Source organism: Grampus griseus, assembly GCF_964374135.1.
Source record: "Grampus griseus genome assembly, contig: HAP1_SCAFFOLD_50, whole genome shotgun sequence".
Lineage (NCBI taxonomy): Eukaryota > Metazoa > Chordata > Mammalia > Artiodactyla > Delphinidae > Grampus > Grampus griseus.
Genome location: NW_028133393.1, coordinates 973352 through 997025, shown reverse-complemented (window position 1 = coordinate 997025; position 23674 = coordinate 973352). Strand labels below are relative to the sequence as shown.

Genomic DNA, 23674 nt, shown 5'->3' with positions numbered 1-23674 from the left:
TCTTACGGAACATAAGTATGGCAGGGGTAAATGCCCAGTGAAGACTTGGATGACGCTAGTGATTGTAATTGAGTGAGACAAGAGCTGCTGGTATGTATTTTAGAAAATAAGGTTTTAAAAGGAGCCATCATTCCTGGCAAGTTTGTATTAGTGTCTACCAAGAATATGGTTTTTGTTTTCTAGTCTTAAATTAGAATAAACTTTATGCTTGTATGAAGGGTGTATTTGTACAGTTAAACCTTTGGCAGCATTTCTTTTTAATTTACAGTTTTAAGAGTTTATCCTGCTCATTTTTCTTTTTTATGAGTAATTACAATAATCTCTTTGGAACTATATTTTCTACACTCTCCCTATGACAGATTTTTTCCAGCTCCCATATTTAACGCCAAATGACTACCTCTACTTGTAAGACTCCAGGCACAGCCTTGATCCCTACTTCTTTCTTTGGTTCCTATTTCCCTAGTCCTGTCTAAACCATCTGATAGTAGATGCTCGTCTTCTTTTAGGTTATAGGTCCCTTCTCTCAGGTGCCAGCTGTTATTTCTAGTGGGGCTGTGTCCCACTACGCTGCCTGGTTGTTCTTTCCAAGTATGTGATGTCTTTTCATTCTGTTTTCCTTGGTAGTTTTTGTTTATTTGTTTGTTTATGTTTTAGCCTAGAAATAGTACCTTTTTATTTTATTTTTTTAATTAAAAAAAATTTTTTGGCTGCAGATGAATTGGGAGATTGGGATTGACATGTACACAATAATATGTATAAAATAGATAACTAATAAGAACCTGCTGTATAAATAAATAAATAAAATTTAAAAATAAATAATTTTTCGGCCGCTCCATGCAGCTTGTGGGTAGGGTCCCGGTTCCCCTGGATCCCCGACCAGGGATCGAACCCAGGCCCCGGCAGTGAAAACGCCAGGTCCTAACCAGTGGACTGCCAGGGAATTCCCAGTGGGACCTTTTTAAAGAACTGGCCTATTGCATGATATTATTTTAAATGTATTATAATTTCAAATTACAACACATGGTTTACCTATGAAAGTCATCTTCCTAGATAATTGTTTAGTAGATTGACTTCGTATGATACTTATACATTAAATATGAACAGGGAAGTTATTTGTTACGATAAATTGAGTTAATATGAGTATGTCTTTAAAATGTAATTGATACCTTTTGCCCAAAATAAGAATTTTAGAAGTCTGTGTTGATATTCTTGATTACTTTTATAGACAGTAGTTAGATAGGTAGATAGACAGATAGACAGAAAGAGAGTGTGTTTGGTTATTGAAGCTGGAAACACAGGAAGGGGAAATTGTCACCAGGATTACTGGGAGAGTGCATAATTAGTTTGTGAAAAAGCTCCCCAGACCAACCTTAACCTCTGCAGTGACCAGGCCCATGGAGAGCTTGTCCATCACTCTCTGTGAAGTTACTTTAACAAGAAAGTTACATAAAACAATGAGAGAAGGCAGGTAGCACCTGTCCTGAAATCCAAAATTATATCACCCTTTCCTCTCTTAGATCTTGGCTGACCCTCTGCCTGTACTCCATTCTCCTCACCCTTTCTTTAGAGCTTGGCTCAAATCCCAGCCCGAGCCTCTACGCTTGGACTCTCTTCCTATCTGGGTCTTCTTGTGGACTTCAAATGAGTAAAGGAGAGGGTGTATTCAGATACCCATTGGAGTCCGGCAAGTAACACTGGGTGGGATTCATGTGGCCTGGAATGCCTGTGGCCCATCTAAAGGCAGCAGCTACCACTTGGCTTTTTCCAGTTGTTGGCAACCTGTAATGCAGGTCTATTCTTTCCAAAGCTTCCACATTTTTCATTCTGGAAATCCAGATTTTGTATGTAATTTTTAAAATGTAGTCAACTCACATTTTTAAAGTGAACAGGCCAAATGTATGTTGGCAAAAATTGGCCCACAAGCCATGAATCTGCAACCACTGTTCCTGTACAGTGATTTCTAATCAGGAAGTAGATAATAAAAATCACTTCTGGAGCTTTTTGGACTGTATACGCCGGGTCTCTAACCCTGGAAACGCAGACTCAGCAGTCTAGCAGAATGTCCCGTGGTGTCAGTGCCGTCCCTCTCTTGCAGCTGAGTATTGCCATCATGGTACCCCTGCCCACCAGGCCTGGCTCGCTTAGATACTGGGCTGCACAGCGGGCTGGGGTTTGTCCCTGTTGTTTGTCTTGGTGCTGTGCTTAGACTGTTATCTGAACCAAGAATAAAGTTGTTCTGACTCCATTCCCACCTGATCTCAACCTTATACTCTTCCCCCAAGGCCTTTGGTTTTTATAAAAATTTATTTATTTTATTTTATTTATTTTATCTTTGGCTGTTCATTGCTGCACACAGGCTTTTCTCTGGTTGCAACGAGTGGGGCCTACTCTTCGTTGCAGTGTGCAGGCTTCTCACTGCGGTGGCTTCTCTTGTTGGGAGCATGGGCTCTAGGTGCGCAGGCTTCAGTAGTTGTAGCATGCGGGCTCAGTAGTTGTGGCTTGCGGGCTCTAGAGCGCAGGCTCAGTAGTTGTGGCGCACGGGCTTAGTTGCTCCGCAGCATGTGGGATCTTCCTGGACCAGGGCTCGAACCCGTGTCCCCTGCATTGGCAGGCGGATTCTTAAGCACTGTGCCACCAGGGAAGCCCCAGACCTTTAGTTTTGAGACTGAACATTTCCCAGGTGTGGCAACTGTATGCAAAACTAGAGGAAAGCTTCTCTTTGCCTTGCCTGAGTGGTTATACTTAGTCCTGAGTAAGGGATGAGACCTATTGGTTGATCCATGTGGAGTCCAGTGACGTCCAGCTTTCGTAAAGTCTTGGAGGCTTCTGACCAGCTGCTTGTTAGAGATTTCCCATCGGAGGCTGTACCAAGGGTTGCCCGCCTCTGTCTGCCCTGGTCCCTGCAGCAGGCCATGGCCAAGGCACGCAGAGGCTGTACCAAGGGTTGCCCACCTCTGTCTGCCCTGGTCCCTGCAGCAGGCCATGGCCAAGGCACGCAGCTCTCTCCTAGCAGTTTCTTGCACAAGCAGCGCTTGAATGCATCGCCTTATAGAGGCTTGGGTTCTTGGCAGTTGAAATTAGCAGAATAAAAACTAGTATGTTTGGGATCTGGAATCTCTGGCCATCAAGGTAGACCTCAGAGAAGCTTTGGCTGAAAAGGGGAGGTGTGCTCTCTGATGCAGTCCTCATAGACTTATCAGAAGCTAGAGCATTTTGTGCCCTGAAGACTTCTGGGTAGAAAGCTGAGTGGTTATTATTGTTCACTGCGTATTTAGTGATTATATTTTACACTAGATTATGCAGTTGGAGGAGGGCTATATTTTCTCTTAGGGGAAGTGAGACCATTCATCGTTAATCCTGGCTGACGCCCTTGGTGCTAAGCAGATTTTAGCATCGCTACCACATCTGTCACGTGTCTAGCAGCAAGTCTCTCAAGAAGTTCACAGCTTCTCTACCAAGGGGAGCATATGTTTCCAAGAGCCACTCTGGCAGTAACCTCTGTGTTAGTTATCTTGGGCTAAATTATGCTCTGGTAGCACATTCCCCCAACTTACAGTGACATACAGCTACAAGGGTTCTTTCTCTCTTACATTCTGCATACGTGGTGGATCACCTGTGGGTCTGCTGCACGTCATGGTCATTCTAGGGCCCAGACTGACCGCAGCCCCTGTTTGGGACTTGGCTGGTCTCCTGGCTGAGGGAAGAGAGAAATACAGAGCTTCCTTTCAAAAGAGGCTACTCACATTTCATTGGCTAGAGCAAGTCATATGGCCAAGCGTGATGTCAGCCAGGGAGGAGTAGAGGGTAACTTTGAACAATAATATGATCTAATACAGTTTTGCTTCCTCAAGACCTTACAGCTGTGTCTTGGGTGTCAGTCATCAGTCAACAAAAATAAGCAGGATCTGGCTGAAGCTTGTGCCTGGTTACCACAGCAGCTGGCAACTCTTTCCTCTGCCCTTAGGCAGTGGGATAATAATGTTTCTATTTCCCCAGAGGACCTCCTCCCACCTCAGAGGTAAATAATAACCCCTGTGGTGATCAGTACTCTTGACGAGAACCGTTTTCGCCTTGCCTGGTCCCTTAACCTCCATGACTTCCACGGACGCAGGCTTCCTGGGGTCCAAGTTTTGAACCACTGGTTCCCCCTTCTGGCCTTCGTGAAAAACTCACCTTGTTACTACATGCAGGGTGCTCGGTTGTTTTTGTTTTTCTTTTTCAATTTTTGAATTTTATTTTATTTTTTTATACAGCAGGTTCTTGTTAGTTATCTATTTTATACATATTAGTGTATACATGTCAATCCCAATCTCCCACTTCATCACACCACCACCCCCTGCTGCTTTCCCCCCTCAGTGTCCATACATTTGTTCTAAACATCTGTGTCTCAATTTCTGCCCTGCAAACAGGTTCATCTGTACCATTTTTCTAGGTTCCACATATACGAATTAATATACGATATTTGTTTTTCTCTTTCTGACTTACTTCACTCTGTATGACAGTCTCTAGATCCATCCACGTCTCTACAAATGACCCAATTTCCTTCCTTTTTATGGCTGAGTAATGTTCCATTGTATATGTGTACCACATCTTCTTTATCCATTCTTCTGTCGATGGGCATTTAGGTTGCTTCCATGACCTGGCTATTGTAAATAGTGCGGCAGTGAACATTGGGGTGCATGTGTCTTTTTGAATTATGGTTTTCTCTGGGTATATGCCCAGTAGTGGGATTGCTGGGTCATACGGTAGTTCTATTTTTAGTTTTTTAATGAACCTCTATGCTGTTCTCCACAGTGGCTGTATCAATTTACATTCCCACCAACAGTGCAAGAGGGTTCCCTTTTCTCCACACCCTCTCCAGCATTTGCTGTTTGTAGATTTTCTGATGATGCCCATTCTAACTGGTGTGAGGTGATACCTCATTGTAGTTTTGATTTGCATTTCTCTAATAATTAGTGATGTTGAGCAGCTTTTCATGTGCTTCTTGACCATCTGTATGTCTTCTTGGGAGAGATGTCTATTTAGGTCTTCTGCCCATATTTGGATTGGGTTTTTTGTTTTTTTAATATTGAGCTGCTTGAGCTGTTTATATATTTTGGAGATTAATCCTTTGTCTGTTGATTTGTTTGCAAATACTTTCTCCCATTCTGAGGGTTGTCTTTTCATCTTGTTTGTAGTTTCCTTTGCTTTGCAAAAGCTTTTGTTTCATTAGGTCCCATGTGTTATTTTTGTTTTTATTTCCATTCTAGGGGGTGGATCAAAAAAGATCTTTCTGTGATTTATGTCAAAGAGTGTTCTTCCTGTGTTTTCCTCTAAGAGTTTTATAGTGTCCGGTCTTACATTTAGGTCTCTAATCCATTTTGAGTTTATTTGTGTATATGGTGTTAGGAAGTGTTCTAATTTCATTTTACATTCAGCTGTCCAGTTTGCCCAGCACCACTTACTGAAGAGACTGTCCTTTCTCCATTGTATATCCTTGCCTCCTTTGTCATAGATTAGTTGACCATAGGTGCATGGGTTTATCTCTGGGCTTTCTATCTTGTTCCATTGATCTATATTTCTGTTTTTTGTGCCAGTACCATATTTTCTTGATTATTGTAACTTTGTAGTATAGTCTGAAATCAGGGAGTCTGATTCCTCCAGGTCCGTTTTTTTCCCTCAAGACTGCTTTGGCTACTCGGGGTCTTTTGTGTCTCCACACAAATTTTAAGATTTTTTTGTTCTAGTTCTGTAGAAAATGCCATTGGTAATTTGATCGGGATTGCGTTGAATCTGTAGATTGCTTTGGGTAGTATACTCATTTTCACAATATTGATTCTTCCAATCCAAGAACATGGTATATCTCTCCAGCTGTTGGTATCATCTTTAACTTCTTTCAGCAGTGTCATAGTTTTCTGCATACAGGTCTTTTGTCTCCCTAGGTAGGTTTATTCCTAGGTATTTTATTCTTTTTGTTGCGATGGTAAATGGGAGTGTTTCCTTAATTTCTCTTTCAGATTTTTCATCATTAGCATGTAGGAATGCCAGAGATTTCTGTGCATTAATTTTGTATCCTGCAACTTTACCAGATTCATTGATTAGCTCTAGTAGTTTTCTGGTGGCATCTTCAGGATTCTCTATGTGTAGTATCATGTCATCTGCAAACAGTGACAGTTTTACTTCTTCTTTTCCAATTTGTATTCCTTTTATTTCTTTGTCTTCTCTGATTACCGTGGCTAGGACTTCCAAAACTATGTTGAATAACAGTGGTGAGAGTGGACACCCTTGTCTTGTTCCTGATCTTAGAGGAAATGCTTTCAGTTTTTCACCATTGAGAATGATGTTTGCTGTGGGTTTGTCGTATACGGCCTTTATTATGTTGAGGTAGGTTTCCTCTGTGCCCACTTTCTGGAGAGTTTTTATCGTAAATGGGTATTGAATGTTGTCAGAAGCTTTTTCTGCATCTATTGAGATGATCATATGGTTTTTCTTCTTCAGTTTGTTAATATGGTGTATCACATTGATTGTTTTGCATATATTGAAGAATCCTTGCATCCCTGGAATAAACCCCACTTGATCATGGTGTATGATGCTTTTAATGTGTTGTTGGATTCTGTTTGCTAGTACTTTGTTGAGGATTTTTGCATCTATATTCATCAGTGATATTGGTCCGTAATTTTCTTTTTTGGTAGTACCTTTGTCTGATTTTGGTATCAGTGTGATGGGTGGCCTCATAGAATGAGTTTGGGAGTGTTCGTTCCTCTGCAGTTTTTTGCAGGAGTTTGAGAAGGATGGGTGTTAGCTCTTCTCTAAATGTGTGATAGAATTCACCTGTGAAGCCATCTGATCCTGGACTTCTATTTCTTGGAAGATTTTTAATCACAGTTTCAATTTCATTACTTGTGATTGGTCTGTTCATATTTTCTATTTCTTCCTGGTTCTGTCTTGGAAGGTTATACCTTTCTAAGATTTTGTCCACTTCTTCCAGGTTGTCCATTTTTTTGGCATAGAGTTGCTTGTAGTAGTCTCTCAGGATACTTTGTATTTCTGTGGTGTCTGTTTTAACTTCTCCTTTTTCATTTCTAATTTTATTGATTTGAGTCCTCTCCCTCTTTTTCTTGATGAGTTTGGCTAATGGTTTATCAATTTTGTTTATCTTCTCAAAGAGCCAGCTTTTAGTTTTATTGATCTTTGGTATTGTTTTCTTTGTTTCTGTTTCATTTATTTCTGCTCTGATCTTTATGATTTTTTTCCTTCTGCTAACTCTGGGTTTTATTTGTCCTTCTTTCTCTAGTTCCTTTAGGTGTAAGGTCAGATTGTTTATTTGAGATTCTTCTCATTTCTTGAGGTAAGCTAATTGTATTGCTATCAACTTCCCTCCTAGAACTGCTTTTGCTGCACCCCATAGCTTTTGGATCGTCATGTTTTCATTGCCATTTGTCTCTAGGTATTTTTTGATTTCTTCAGTGTTTAGCCTCCATGTGTGTTTTTTACTTTTTTTCCCCCTGTAATTCATTTCTAGTCTCATAGCGTTGTGGTCAGAAAAGATGCTTGATATGATTTCAATTTTCTTAAATGTACTGAGGCTTCATTTGTGACCCAAGATGTGATCTGTCTTTGAGAATGTTCCATGTGCACTTGAGAAGAAAGTGTAATCTGCTCTTTTTGGATGGAATGTCCTATCAATTAAATCTATCTGGTCTATTGTGTCATTTAAAGCTTGTGTTTCCTTATTAATTTTTTGTTTGGATGATCTGTCCATTGGTGTAAGTGAGGTGTTAACGTCCCCCACTATTATTGTGTTACTGTCGATTTCCTCTTTTATAGCTGTTAGCAGTTGCCTTATGTATTGAGGTGCTCCTATGTTGGGTGCATATATATTTATAATTGTTATATCTTTTTCTTGGATTGATTCCTTGATCATTAGCAGTGTTCTTCCTTGTCTCTGGTAACATTCTTTATTTTAAAGTCTATTTTATCTGATATGAGTATTGGTACTCCAGCTTTCTTTTGATTTCCATTTGCCTGGAATATCTTTTTCCATCCCCTCACTTTCAGTCTTTATGTGTCCCTAGGTCTGAAGTGCGTCTCTTGTAGACAGCATATACATTGGTCTTGTTTTTGTATCCATTCAGTGAGCCTGTGTCTTTTGGTTGAGCATTTAATCCATTCATGTTTAAGGTAATTATCGATATGTATGTTCCTATTACCATTTTCTTAGTTGTTCTGGGTTTGTTTTTCTAGGTCCTTTTCTTCTCTTGTGTTTCCCACTTAGAGGAGTTCCTTTAGCATTTGTTGTAGAGCTGAATTCTTTTAGCTTTTGCTTGTCTGTAAAGCTTTTGATTTCTTCATCGAATCTGAATGAGATCCTTGCCGGGTAGAGTAATCTTGGTTGTAGCTTCTTCCCTTTCATCACTTTAAATATGTCATGCCACTCCATTCTAGCTTGTAGAGTTTCTGCTGAGAAATCAGCTGTTAACCTTATGCGAGTTCCCTTGTATGTTACTTTTCGTTTTTCCCTTGCTGCTTTCAATAATTTTTCTTTGTCTTTAATTTTTGCCAATTTGATTACTGTGTGTCTCGGCATGTTTCTCCTTGGGTTTATCCTGTATGGGACTCTCTGCGCTTCCTGGACTTGCGTGGCTATTTCCTTTCCCATTTTAGGCAAATTTTTGACTATAATCTCTTCACATATTTTCTCGGGTCCTTTCTCTCTCTGTTCTCCTTCTGGGACCCCTGTAATGCTAGTGTTGTTGCGTTTAATGTTGTCCCAGAGGTCTCTTAGGCTGTCTTCATTTCTTTTCATTGTTTTTTCTTTATTCTGTTCTGCAGCAGTGAATTCCACCATTCTGTCTTCCAGGTCACCTATCTGTTCTTCTGCCTTAGTTATTCTGCTACTGATTCCTTCTAGTGTATTTTTCTTTTCAGTTATTGTATTGTTCATCTCTGTTTGTTTGTTCTTTAATTCTTCTAGGTCTGTGCTAAACATGTCTTGCATCTTCTCGATCTTTGCCTCCATTCTTTTTCTAAGGTCCTGGATCATCTTCACTCTCGTTATTCTGAATTCTTTTTCTGGAAGGTTGCCCATCTCCATTTCATTTAGTTGTTTTTCTGGGGTTTTATCTTGTTCCTTCATCTGGTACATAGCCCTCTGCCTTTTCATCTTGTCTTTCTTTCTGTGAATGTGGTTTTTGTTCCACAGGCTGCAGAACTGTCGTTCTCCTTGCTTCTGCTGTCTGCCCTCTGGTGGATGAGGCTGTCTAAGAGGTTTGTGCAAGTTTCCTGATGGGAGGGACTGGTGGTGGGTAGAGCTGGCTGTTGCTCTGGTGGGCAGAGCTCAGTAAAACTTTAATCCACTTGTCTGCTGATGGGTGGGGCTGGCTTCCCTCCCTGTTGGTTGTTTGGCCTGAGACAGCCCAACACTGGAGCCTACCTGGCTCTTTGGTGGGGCTAAGGGCAGACTCTGGGAGGGCTGACACCAAGGAGTACTTCTCAGAACTTCTGCTGTCAGTGTCCTTGTGCTCACGGTGAGACACAGCCAGCCCCCGCATCTGCAGGAGGCCCTCCAACACCAGCAGGTAGGTCTGGTTCAGTCTCCTGTGGGGTCACTGCTCCTTCCCCTGGGTCCCAATGTGCACACTACTTTGTGTGTGCCCTCTAAGAGTGGAGTCTCTGTTTCCCCAGTCCTGTCGAAGTCCTGCAGTCAAATCCCACTAGCCTTCGAAGTCTGATTCTGTAGGAATTCCTCCTCCCGTTGCTGGACCCCCAGGTTGGGAAGCCTGACTTGGGGCTCAGAGCCTTCACTCCAGGAGGTGGACTGCTGTGGTATAAGTGTTCTCCAGTTTGTGAGTCACCCACCCAGCGGTTATGGGATTTGACTTTATTGTGATCGCGCCCCTCCTACCGTCTCATTGCGGCTTCTCCTTTGTCTCTGGATGTGGGGTAGCTTTTTTGGTGAGCTTCAGTGTCTTCCTGTCGATGATTGTTCAGCAGTTAGGCGTGGTTCCGGTGCTCTTGCAAGAGGGAGTGAGGGTGCTTGTGCTAAGCATCTACCTTGAAGTTGCCCTGTCAGGCCTAGCTGGTCAGATCAGCTCCCGCTGCTATGGCCTGAGGTTATGCTCTCTAGTGCCTGTTGGTTTTTAGCCCCTTCTCCTGAAATCAGGTTTTCCGACATACATACGTACTCATCCAGTGTTGTCTCCTCAGTGAGCTCAGCACTCTTCCTCGCTGTGTTCATCACTTCTGTGAATTGTGTTTTACCTGTAAATAAAACAGGCAACCCCTTGAGTTCTCTGGATGGTACCGGGTGTTTTGTCTTTGGAGCAGCTCGGCCCTCAGCTCTGATTTCTCCCTGCCTGCCCACATGACTGCTGAAAACCTTAGAAAGGGGTTTTTATGGTAGATTAATAAATATCTTCATAGAGATACCCTTAAAGTGTATTTTATTATATGTGAATTGTTTACAGATTTGATAAAGTAGGAAATGAGATTTGTTACTTTAAACTACAAAGTTAAGGAAGATTTCATTAAACAGTGGCACTTGCAAATAAACATGACATTTAAAGCTTGTCTCCTATTAGACATCGTAATAAAATAATAATTCTAGGCTGGGAGGAATTGGAAGATTGGGATTGACATATACACTACTGATACTATGTATAAAATAGATAACTAATGAGAACCTACTGTATAGCACAGGGATCTCTGCTCAGTGCTCTGTAGCGAACTAAATGGGAAGGAGATCCGTAAAAGAGGGGATATATGTATACGTGTAGCTGATTCATTTTACAGTAGAAACTAACACAAACTAACATAACGTTGTAAAGCAACTATACTCCAATAAAAATGAATTAAAAAAATAAAATTCTACCATTACTTTAAAAAAATAAATAAAATAATAATTCTGTAAGACAACTTCCAAAATATTTATTTTTTCTCTTTTTTTCTATCTAGATCACAAGAGACCCCTGGAGATGGACAGCCTCCAGCTTTACCACCCAAACAATCAAAGAAAAACAGTTGGAACCAAATTCATTTTTCACATTCTCAACAAGATCTGGAAAACCATATTAATGAAACATTTGATGTTCCATCTTCCCCTGAAAAAGCTACTGTAAGTAGTTTCTTCAAATATTCTCACATTTCTTTGAAAATGTTTAATTGTAAATGAAATATTTTTTGTAACATAGCCTGTTTTATCTGTAAATTATATTATAGTACTTTCTCTTTTTCATCATGTGTTTGCTCATGAATTGTGCCACCATATAGCCCAATTGTGGAATTTCCTTTTATCATATTTATAAAACGTTCATTGCTCTAGAAGTTAATTTTTGACAAATTTGTTGATTTCTGTCTTGCAGAACACACATTTCCAGAACAAATGCTAATAATCCATTAAATACCATTAATTTTATTACATAATTGACTGGGTCCCGAGACTTTATTATTTATCATTTTTATCAACCTTTTGAAATTGAGTACAGGTCTCCAGAATATATAATTACCCTGTTCTTCAAGATATATTCGTGAGTTGCTTTGGTACTTTGTACCAAACAAAATGGTAAATTCTTAGAATCCCCTGATTGATGAATTTTCATTGCTCTTTCAAGTGGATGAACCAAAGGTGAGATTGTTAATAAATTTTAAGGATACACTGTGTTCATGAAGGTGTATAATGACAGACAGAAATATGAGTGTATTTCAGGAAACTTCAAGGGACATCAAGGAATAAAATAAGATGCAGGTAGAGGAAGTCCCACGGCAGGTGCTGGCAGTGCCAGAAGTCTCTGCTGCCCATTGCACTCTTCCCCCCTTGTTTTTCGCCCATAGCCCTCCCACGTTTTCTAAAATTGAAAAATAAGAGGCAGCCACTCTATTCTCCCACACTTATGGCCCCACAGACGCATCAAAAAGAGATCAAAATCCTTACCCAAAATGAATGACAACTTGAGTGCTACCTGCGTGGTGATTCTTACGCATCATTCATTCATCGGTTCATAGTTACTGAGGTCTTTTTGTGTGCCAGGTACTTAAGGAGGTAGTGGGAGTATGCAGACAAATCAGATGTGGTCCCTGCTATTAAATAATTCATAGTCTAGTTTGTTTTTTCCTTCATGCAAAAATGACTTATTGAGTACCTATTGTTATAGGCTCTGGGAATACAATAGAGTAAAATAAAAAATTAAAAACTCTGCCTGCAAGGAACTTGTATTCTGGGGATAAGGGTGAGACAAACAGTAAACAAAACATGTAATTTAAATATATAGCGTATTAGATAGTATAAATGCTAGAGAGACAAAGCAGAAAAGGGCTAGGGAATTTCCAGAGTGGAGTGTTCCAGTTCTAGGTAGTGTGAGCCAGAGATGAGTTTGGTGATAAGCCACATGGATACCTGGCGTGAGAGCAGGTAAGCCGAGGGAGTAGCAGGTGCCAAGGCAGGGGTATGGCTGTGTGGTCAGGGGACACCAAGGGGGTCAGCGAGGACAGAGCAGGACGGGGACAGCAGAAGGCCAGATCCTAAAAGCCTGGTCTTGTAAATGTTTCATTCTCCAACCCTGAGTGAGATTGGAAGCAAACGGACATACCTAAGGAGAGAAGTAACGTGATGTCACTTAAGTTTTAACGGTTTCACTGTGGCTCGTATGTTGGCAGTGGACCGCAAGCAGGGTAGCAGCAGAGAAGCTGGCTGTGAGGTGTTGCAGGGCCCCAAGAAGCAGCCGTGGTTGGAGAAGGTGGTGCCAGTGGAAGGGATGAGACACAGCTGTGTTCTGGGTGGAGTTTTAGAGTAGAGCTGACCTACTCTGCTGATGAGTTGGCTGTGGGAGACTAGAGAGAGGGGAATAACAGCAGGGATAACAACAGCAAGGTTTTGGGCCTGAGTAAATAGGAGGATGAAGTTACCATTTGCTGATGTGGGAAGGCTACAGGTAGAACAGGGGTGGGTGGAATGTCGGGAGCTCAGCTGGGACACGTTGATATGTCTAGTAGGAGTCCGTTTGGATTCTGGAGTTGAAGGGAGAGGTCGAAGCTGAAGGTATAATGTTGAGAGTCGATGGCATGTAGACAGTGTTTAAAACCATGAGACAGGAAGTGCAGTGTGTACAGATAACAGAATAAGAGGTTCTAGAAATGGAGCCTTAGTCCTCCAAACTGTAAACATGAGGGAGTTGAAAGGAACCAGCAAAGGAAACTGAAAAGATGCAGACCAAAAGGTAGGAAAAAAACTAGTCAACTGGCTGATGAGAAGGCAGCCACAGAGAGAGTAACCAGCTGTGTCAGGTGCTACTGGGGAGTCGAGGAAGGTGGGGACTGAGAACTGAACAAGCTCTTTAATTAGAAGTGACTATGGGAATTCATAAGTGTATAAAAATAACTAATTCAGCTGTGGCGCTGAGGGAAGACTTCCTAGAAATGGTCACAGCTTCGACCTGTGTCTCAAAGGCTAAACAAGAATTAACCAGCTACTTACCCCCAAAGAGCAGGCACACGACACGTTAAGTGAAAGAAGCCTGTAACAAATGACGTATGTTGTATGATTTCATATATGTGAAATGCCCAGGATAGTCAAGTATATCGGGAGGAAGTAGATGAAGGGTTGGATAGGACTTGGGGATGGGGGTGACCGCTCATGGACACAGGGTTTCTTTGGGGGATGAAGAAAAGGTTGTAAAATCACAGAGTAGCATTTTAACAGGTCATTGACATGCCTGTCAACTTCTTCCTCTGTGATTTCATCTGCTACTTCAAACCAGAGAATTGCAATCTCTGAATTCATCTTAGTTTCCACCAAATCAAATGCTGCCTCCAAAAAAAAAAAAATAGTCGTGATGTTCGTACAACTCTGTGACTATGGTAGAAATGACTGAATTATACACTTTGAATGGGTGAAGTATAGTATGTGAATTGTATCTCAGTAAAGCTGTTTTTAAAAAGCAGGGGGAGGGCTATCCTGGTGGCGCAGTGGTTGAGAGTCCGCCTGCCGATGCAGGGGACACGGGTTCGTGCCCCGGTCCGGGAGGATCCCACATGCTGCGGAGCGGCTGGGCCCGTGAGCCATGGCCGCTGGGCCTGCGTGTCCGGAGCCTGTGCTTCGCAGCGGGAGAGGCCACAACAGTGAGAGGCCCGCGTACCACAAAAAAAAAAAAAAAAAGCAGGGGGAGTAACATGAATTCATGTAATACTTATGAGTATTTTCTCGGTGCAGAGCTTTGAGGCAGGTTCTAGAGACACTGAAATTAATTAGTCAGGTAATTAATAAAGCCCCTGTTGCTCTTGGCACTTACTGTCTAGATGCAGGTAAGGCACGAGAGAGACTTAAACTATGATTCTTTATATACTTTAGATAACATCAGTATACAGGAGGCATGCTTCGTGTATATCTGAAGGATAGGCTATAAATGAAGAGCGTGACAAGTTACTTATTTTTGTCTTTTAAAGCCTAATGGTGGTATTCCACATGATAATCTTGTCCTAATCAGAATGAAACCTGATGAAAATGGAAGGTTTGGATTCAATGTAAAGGTAACTTAGAATTTATATTGTACTCAATTTTTAAATTAAGGTGTTTCTGTGTTGGCAATACTGACTGAGACTCGATTTGCACTGTTTTGAAGGGAGGATGTGACCAGAAGATGCCTGTGATCGTGTCCCGAGTTGCGCCAGGAACACCTGTGAGTCACAGCAGCCTTCCCAGTGAATCCTAGCTTCGAGAATACATGCGTATTTTTATTAGTATAAATAAAGGAGTAAAATGAATCATTTAATTTGTCAAGTAGCACATGATGTTGGCTGAATCTCTTTAATTGCTGGGGAGTTAATTTTTATTTATTCCCTACCTATAACAGTTTTTAAAATCCTTGTTTTTACAAAGAAGCTAGATTCTATGAAAATAACCCCTTTAAACAGCAAAATGTAGACAGAGGTATAGTTTTTGTTTGTTTGCTTTTTTTGTTGGCTTCTGTTTTCATTTAGAATTGTTTAACCTACGTTCTATTTGTCTACTTTCTGTTTAAAATATGTATTTTAAGTTCTTTATTATGAACATTCTAAGCAAAAGTAGAGAAAAGACTGCATGAACCCATGAGGATGAACCCCCTGTGCCCCATCCTTCAGGTTCAGCACCCATGAACTTTCTGCTCATAAGGACAATTCTTGATAAATTGTGGGTACATCATCTTTATTGATCCTGTGTATAGCAAATATTGCTTTCAGATCCCCATTTCTGTTGTTGTCTCCTCTGTTTAACTGCATTTCTCTTACCTAAATGGTCTCTAAGGGCTTGGAGCCAGCACCCATTGTCATTCAACCATCTGTGTGTCCCGGGAGAGGCAGGAACCTGCAGCCTGAGGGAAGAGGCTAGTTATGGGGTCTGGTGCTTTGCAGCAACCTCACAGTTGATTTGAAGATCGCAGTCAAGATTGATCAAGGATATCATGTTACATGGTTTTAGTTCTGTTTTTTAAGGACTTTGTTGGTTGCAAATAACAAGGAACTCATGGAATACCCCTGGCTTAACCATAAATACAGAATTTATCGTATAGCTGTAGAGGTGTGTCACAAAACCCAAGGACAGGAATGCACTCAGACTTCTAGAAAGAACTTGAAAAATCATCAGGACTCTATTTTTCATCTCTGTTTCTTTTTATGTGAATGTTCCATTCTTCTCTCTCAGTGCAAACCAGTTTGTACACTGAATTAGCTTCATTTCTCAAGCTACTCCAAATAAAATACATTCTAAATGAGAAGTGTACTTAGTAGCAGCTTCAAGCCAAGTCCTGTAATATTAGCACCGCAGACACACTCTACCTGCAGAAATGGTTGTGACTCCAAAATCTGTACTAAATAGAAATTGTGTAGCTACCACCATTCTGCCCCTCAGTCCACGTGGGGTGATGTGACCACTAGCAACTTCGGGATTTGTGCGTTACCAGCTCAGCAACAGACTCATTAGCTCCCCCAATCCAACTTACAGACTCCTAGGAAGCAAACCCTTCATAGATCCAGCTTGGACCAGATATCCTCTTTTAAACAAATCCCTTGTGATCAGAGGTGACAAGACAGGGATATGATGTATAAAATGACTACTGAACCTACTACACATGTGAAAGATGGGGGAAATAGTCCAAAATTATTTGTTCAGTGTGTATTGGGAAGTGTGTGTGTGTTTGGGAGTGCAGATGAGGAGATGAACGATTGCTAAGTTCTCATCTAGCAAGTAGAAAGTTAGATAACGTCTGAAATAAAAAATAAAATTGGAACGTTATTTAGAGGTACCGAGGTAAATACAAAAGATGTAGCTAAAATGTTGAAAGAAGATGCCTCAAAAGAGGGGAAGATAGGGGAGAACATAAGAAATGGTTTCTTATCATAATAATCTTATAGACCTAGTCAGCTCTGTAAACTGTGTGGTGTATCGCTTTCCCAAAAACAAAAATTTTAAGTAAAACTTATTTTTAATTAAATATGTCTTTTACCTGACGATTCCACTTTTAGGAATTACCTCTAACGAAACAGTTGGAACAAAGGATACACAAGGACGTTCATTGTAGTATTGTTTGTGAAACTTAAAAATTGGAGGGAAAATCAAAATGTACATCATTAGAATTGATTAAATAAGTTATGCATTGCTTTGCAGCTCTTAAAATGATAGATGATATAGCATATATAAGTATGGAAATATTTTCATAAGATAGTATTATGAAAAGTGCATATTTGACAATGGAATACTACTCAGCCATAAAAAAGAATGAAATAATGCCGTTTGCAGCAACATGGATGGACCTAGAGATTATCATACTAAGTGAAGTAAGTCAGACAGAGAAAGACAAATACCATATGATACGACTTCTATGTGGAACCTTAAAAAAATGCAAATGAATTCATTTACAAAACAGAAACAGACTCCCAGACATAGAAAACAAACTTGTGGGAATTCCCTGGCAATCCAGTGGTTAGGACTCCACGCTTCCACTGCCAAGGGCACGGGTTCTATCCCTGGACAGGGAACTAAGATCCCGTAAGCCACGCGGTGCAGCCATAAAAAAGAAAGAAAGAAAACAAACTTATGGCTACCAAAGGGGAAAGGGGCAGGGAGGGATAAGTTAGGAGTATGGGATTAACAGACACACACTATGATAAAGAACAAAGACCTACTGTATAGCACAGGGAACTATATTCAATATCTTATAATAATCTGTAATGGAAAAAATCTGAAAATATATGTATATATTTGTAACTGAATCACTTTCCTGTATACCTGAAACTAAATTAACTATACTCAATTTAAAAATGCATATTATACTTTCATATGTTTGTTTTATCCATTTTTAAAAATATGAGTTATGTAAATGTATTTTAAAAATCTGGAAACATGATAAAAAATGTTAGCAGTATTTAATCTGGGTAGTGGAATTACTGTTATTACTTGCTTCCATCTTCCCTTTTTTTTTTTTTTTTTTGCTGCATTGGGTCTTTGTTGCTGTGCCTGGGCTTTCTCTAGGTGTGGCGAGCGGGGGCTACTCTTCGTTGCAGTGCGCGGGCTTCTCATTGCAGTGGCTTCTCTTGTTGCGGAGCACAGGCTCTAGGTGCGCGGGTTTCAGTAGTTGCAGCATACGGGCTCAGTAGTTGTGGTGCACGAGCTGTTGCTCTGCGGCATGTGGGATCTTCCTGGCCCAGGGCTCGAACCTGTGTCCCCTGCATTGGCAGGCGGATTCTTAACCACTGTGCCACCAGGGAAGTCCGTGTCCTTTTTTTAAATTGTCTGAAATCATGACAATGAACATGTATTGCTCTTATAATTAGAAAAAACCAATAAACCTTTTTTTACTTGTATGCCAATTGTAATAGTCATAAAAGAAATATTGATTTTTCTGAACAGTGAATATGGATAGTTTTCAATTAAGTCAAGGGTGTTCTTGAACATTCTATAGAGAGGTTCATTTCCAAACAAAATTTTATGACTATAAATTTTCTTTTTATGCTATACAGATTACTATATTGGTAATTTTTCCTTTCTGCTACATAGAACTATGTTTCATAAATAGTGACTGAATTTAGAACAAATTAAATAAATAGAAATGTGTCATTTTTATATTATTTTATTAATTTAAAGATTATTACAGTTTTCCAGTTAGAAACCTCATTTTAGGTGATTGAGGGGAAAGGACAGTGTTTCAAATATTTTAGTGTCATTTTTTATATTGGAAACCTTCTAAAATGGGTAATTTCCAAAATCATGTTTTTCTTCCTACCTGATCATATTTGAGCCAATAGCTCTTGCCCCAGCAAAATTCATTTTATCTAGACTTGCCAGATCCGAATGAAATACAAATAAAAATCTGCCCTGATAAAAGGCAGATTAAGTATGAGAGTGTTACTTCAGTTATAATGGGTAACCACTGTGCTATAACATTCAAAGATTTTTTTTTTTTTTAACCACTACAAGAAGTAGAGAAAGAAGCAACTAGAGAGAATGGTCCAAACCTTAAATTTGAATTTTCCAGATTTTAATGCTTTGCATTGAAATATCTCATTTTAAAAATTTCACAACGATGAATAGTTAGGACAGATACATGTTCCTTTCTCAGAGTTTCAGGTGTTTAAGATCACACATGTCGTAAGCGGAAAGGAAGAACTTGGCTCCTAGACCAGTGCTCTTTCCACTAGTGACAGTACCTTATTGGACTTTGTTAACTTTGTTTTACAGTGAGTTTAGTTGTGCTTCCATCTTTCAAGCCTTTGCCACGGCCCTTTCTGAAAGGTCCAGCCCTATCATTTCCTTCGCGGTCTGAGCTATCATCCTGCAAACTTGACTCCCATGAGTTCTCATTCCTGTGTCCCTGGAGCAGGCTGTCCATATTTCTGTTGATCTCTTTTACCTTATTTACTTGTTTGTTTTCTCAATAAAATACAGGCAGCCCTCACGTGCACAGTTGTGCAGGGCTGTAAAGATAACCGTGCAGTCTGAAACCATACAAAGTGCTCTTGACAGTCAGTGGGGAAAATTATGTTTGTTTCCATGGCCTTTAAATTTTTCATCGAAACTTTAAAATTTCTGATGCTTTCTCTTGTACGTATATAGGGAAATGAAAAAATAGTAAAACTCATGCTGATTTAGTATCCTGTAATTCCAAACATTAGAAACATTGAGAATTAAAGTGTTTTATTTCATTGTGAAAACTTACCACAGGTAATTTGTGAACAGTGCTTGTCTCCTTGTCATATAGGTTAAATTACAGAGTGAGCATTTTTTCTTAACCTTGGCAAGTGGTCATAATCCTTTCTAAGTCTGAATCCACTTCCACTTGTCCTTTGCACTTTCAGTGATGTGAAATATCTCCCAGGAGTGCCCGTATTGAGAAGTTTTTCGCCAGCATCACTTCCTCAGACATCTTCATCCTTCTTGTTGCAGCCACTTTCATCATTTATGTTGATAAATTCACCTTCTCTAAATTCCTTCCCCTCCGTATGTGGGGTCTCTCAAACAGCAGAAGTGTCAATATTTCCATAGTCAACTATTTCTTCTATAACTCAGTTCATGTTCAATTTGAATTTCACTTCCAGCACCGTCCCTTTTTGTTTCTTTGCTATACTTTTAACTTTTTGGCTAGCTCGCTCTTTAAATTATCCATTTTTACGTGGGTTTATCACTGGGAGACAGAGACAAGTACCCGCTTTGCTGTCTCTACGTGAACTGAATAACCAATGCCCAACGCCAAGTCACCAGTAGCCTTTGAAAGAAGGGATGTGACTGCTCACTGGTCATGGTGCATATTTATGATTTACATAGTGATTTTTGGACTGACATGGGCCAGCGGCGAATTCTGTACTTTATGCAGTTATTCATAATGAATTTATCACAGTTACTGAAGCTTGAACCATGTTAGGGGACTGGTGTTATTTAACTCAGCTGTGGTGACTGAAATTTGTATGTATCTGGACAGTGCAAAGTGAGGGCTGCCTTGATCTGTGCACCTTGAGAATGTTAGTCTTCTCTGTATATCTAGGTGTATAATAGGGCATTAGGGGAAAAGGTATTAATGAAGAAGGAAAAAAGGAGTGTCTGTGGGAAAGTGAGATTCCTACTTCTGCTTTCTTAATGGATGAGCGAAGAAGACTTCTACATGTGGTTTTAGTTCTGCTGCAGCGTCTATAAACGTAAGTTCCTGTGCCTTACTTCCAGAAAGCCGGGTGCAAATCGGAGACCTCATTCTCATCCCATTACAGGCCGACCTGTGTGTCCCCCGACTGAACGAAGGGGACCAAGTGGTGCTGATCAACGGTCGGGACGTTGCGGGGCACACCCACGACCAGGTGGTCCTGCTCATCAGAGCGAGCTGCGAGACGCATCCTGGGGAGCTCGTCCTTCTAGTTCGACCCAATGGTGAGTGCTCTGGGTCGCACTGGATGTTCTTATAATTCCTTCGTGTTTATGCCTAGACACAGCGGCCGGAGCGGGCTTCTTAAAACACAGGTCACGTCATGTCAGTCTCTTGCTCAAGGCACAGCGGCTTCCGTTCACATGTGGAGTAAAATGCAGATTCTTGGCCACCTTGCCCACCCCCGGCCTTGCTCCCTCTCCAGTCATCTGTGCTGGCCTTCCCGATGGCCCTTCTGCCCGAGGCACTCCTCCCGATGTGCGTGGAACGTATACCCTCACTTCGCTCGGGTCTCTGCTCAGATGTCAGCCTCGGCAAGTTCTGTCCTGACCGCCGTGGCTGAGGTTGCCTCCCTTGCCCCCAGGTGCTTGAGGAGTCCTGGGTCCTTCCTCAGGTATACTTGCTGTTCCACGTGCAGAAAGCCCTGCAACAAGCTGGAGTTCGGTTTCTACGACAGTCTCACGAATATGCTGCCACATGGAGTGCTCAGGGGCTCCTGAAGCCATCCATTGCCCTTTTGGACAGTGTTCCTAATTCTCTCACTTTGTGCAGAATAAGTGTGGTGCGGAGTAAGCTCAGCCTCAGCAGCGTCCCGAGAAGGGTTTTCACAGAAACTGTGCCTTCCCTCCAGGCTCACGGTCCCAGGCCCTCAGCCTGTGCTCATCATAATGGCACTGCTGTGGGTCCCACAGCGCTCACCAGTCCCCTCTGAGAAGCATTCGTAAATGCCATACCTCCTCCTGGCAGGAGACACGCTCTTCTAGTTTTGTTCCCAACAGTTATGTTAATCACAGTTTCAGCCACAAGAGTGACTATTGGTTAGGGCCACATCACCAGTTACATACCATAGAGAAGTAGAATGTGGTTAGAACTCTACCGATTCTCCCCATGTACCCATTTTGCCTCTTGGGTACAAACAGACATTTTCATTTTACCTTCTCTGCAGGCAGACCTTGGAGATATTGCAGGTTCGGTTCCAGCCTACCGCAATAAAGAAAATACTGCAATAAAGAAAACACCGCAGTAAAGCGAGTCACATGACTTTTTTGGTTTCCCAGTTCATATAAAAGTTACGTTTACACTATACTGTAGTCTGTTAAGTGTGCAATAAATCACATTGTCTAAAAAAACCAATATCCATACCTTAATTTAAAAATACTTTATTGCTAAGAATTGTTAACCATCATCGGAGCCTTCAGGGAGTCATAATCTTTTTTGCAATAGTAAGTCAAAGATCATTGATCATAGAGCACTATAACAGATACAATAATAATGAAAAAGTTTGAGATCGCGGGAATTACAAAAGTATGACACAGAGACACGAAGTAAGCAAATGCTGTTGGAAAAATAGCACCAGTAGACTTGCTCAACACAGGTTGCCATAAACCTTCAATCTGTTTAAAAAAAAAAAAAATACCATAGTTAGGTATCTGAGAAACACAATAAAACGAGTTTTGCCTGTACTTTGTGTTTTTCTGCGTTCATGGTTTAGAATTGGCTTCCTAGGAAAATTCAGAGGACTTCAACAGAACATTCTATTTTGACTTTTAAAGGAACTCATTTATTTAGATCTGTTATTTAGGTGATTCATTTTTAGGCATTTTCCGTCACATAAAACAACTTAAACGTCATACTAAGAATCATCTCTCAATTTGTTTTTTTCTGTTTTCTCTTGATAACAGATCCTAAAGAACTTAATAATAATATTAGCTAATAGTTTTTAAATGCTTTCCATAGACCTGAGCTCTTTTCTATATTCTCATTTAACCTTTACAGCCATCCAATGATAAATCATCCCCATTTTATAGTTGAGGACATTTAGGCACCAAGACATTTCAGTTATCTGCTCACAAATTCGTGACTAGTACAGAAGCAGAATATGAAGAAAAGTCTATATAATGGAAGAGGCATGGCCTTTTTGCAATTCCAAATCACTCCATTTATACTTTAAATTAGGAGAGGAACCCACCTAGGGCCTACATTTTTTGGCAACGATCTTTCTAATATTGCTTTATTATCAAACAAAATCTAGACCAGGATTCATTTTCAGTGTGGGTTTGTCATGTCTATTTTTTAAAAAATACTGTATAATCAAAATTTTAAATTATGTTTGCCAAAACGTAGCTTGTTTTTCCTGGTGTTTTCCCCTTTAAATCTTATTTCTTCTTAGACAAATTGCATTTCCATCTTTTTGTCTTTACATTCTTCATTTCAGAAATCTCTTCTTCTCAAAAGTACATATGTATTTGAGCAGGAACAATACTTCTTAGACAAGGCCAGAAGCTTGACTCCATCCTTAAGGGGCTCTTTTCTGCTTCAGCTTTGCCTTTTCCCATGGGGGTCAGGATTTTGTGGGACCAAGGTCACAGCGTCTGTGACCTCCCCGTCCTTTTAGACCACCTTTTTCAACCCTCAGTTCTCTGACCAAATAACTCTGAGCCCATTCCTGGGCCTCTGTGGCCATTTTTCCCAGATCCGTTCTCCCAAGGGTTGATCACATGATATAGGCCAACAGGGTAGCGCAGAGGAAGCAATTTCCAAAGGGGTGTAGAATGGGCTTCCGTGTGGGCTGTGAGGTTCAGGGTGTGCTTATAGGCCCCCACGTTGAAGAGTGGAGCTGAGGGCGGCCTAAGGGTCACAGTCTAGGGGTGGCTCCCCTCACTGCCACAACCATGCATTCTGGCCTAGAATTCTCCTTTGAAATCTGACCTCTTAAGTTGTTTGGTAGATACATCAAGGAATGAGAATAGAAAGTATTTTGTTTAGTACTCTGTTCCGCTTATGTGTAGCTTTTCACGTCTAGACCTATGGTGTGTATAGGCCTCTATTGCTGCTCTTGTCCCAGGTCCACAAATTAAAGATCCGGTCAGAGCTGCTTCTTGGCCTTCCTCTTTTTCCTACTGTCTCTTCAAGTTACAGACGTTTTCAGTAATATGGCCAAGAACCTTCTTTTCCCCAGAGGTACTTCTTCTACTCCACAGCCACTCTCAACCCATACACAGTGGCCCCAGACTCAGATCTGATGAGTTAGGAATAAATGAATATTTTTCCTGACACAGAATTAAATAATATCTGGTAAATTCCTTTTGCCAACTCATTAAGGTTTCCATGAGGCTTTTTTGATTTGGGTTTTGGTTTTGTAGCTGTGTATGATGTAGTGGAAGAAAAGCTAGAGAATGAGCCGGACTTCCAGTACATTCCTGAGAAAGCCCCGCTAGATAGCATCCATCAGGATGGCCATTCCCTGCGAGAGTCGATGGTCCAGCTGGCTGCGGGGCTCATCACTGGGACAGTGCTGACACAGTTTGATGTAAGTAACG

General features: G+C 40.9%; 1 protein-coding gene across 1 annotated transcript in view; it reads left to right on the top strand.

Annotated features, from left to right (window-relative positions):
- The window catches only part of PTPN4 (protein tyrosine phosphatase non-receptor type 4), a gene marked incomplete at its 3' end in the record, with an annotated part of 144046 nt that overhangs the window by 104746 nt on the left and 15626 nt on the right, over positions 1–23674 (top strand). Inside the window, exons 15-19 of the mRNA XM_082682078.1 lie at positions 10933–11092; positions 14416–14499; positions 14592–14648; positions 20203–20359; positions 23498–23664. Of these exons, the coding sequence (XP_082538204.1) occupies positions 10933–11092; positions 14416–14499; positions 14592–14648; positions 20203–20359; positions 23498–23664 (625 nt within the window). The remainder of the gene's footprint in view (positions 1–10932; positions 11093–14415; positions 14500–14591; positions 14649–20202; positions 20360–23497; positions 23665–23674) is intronic.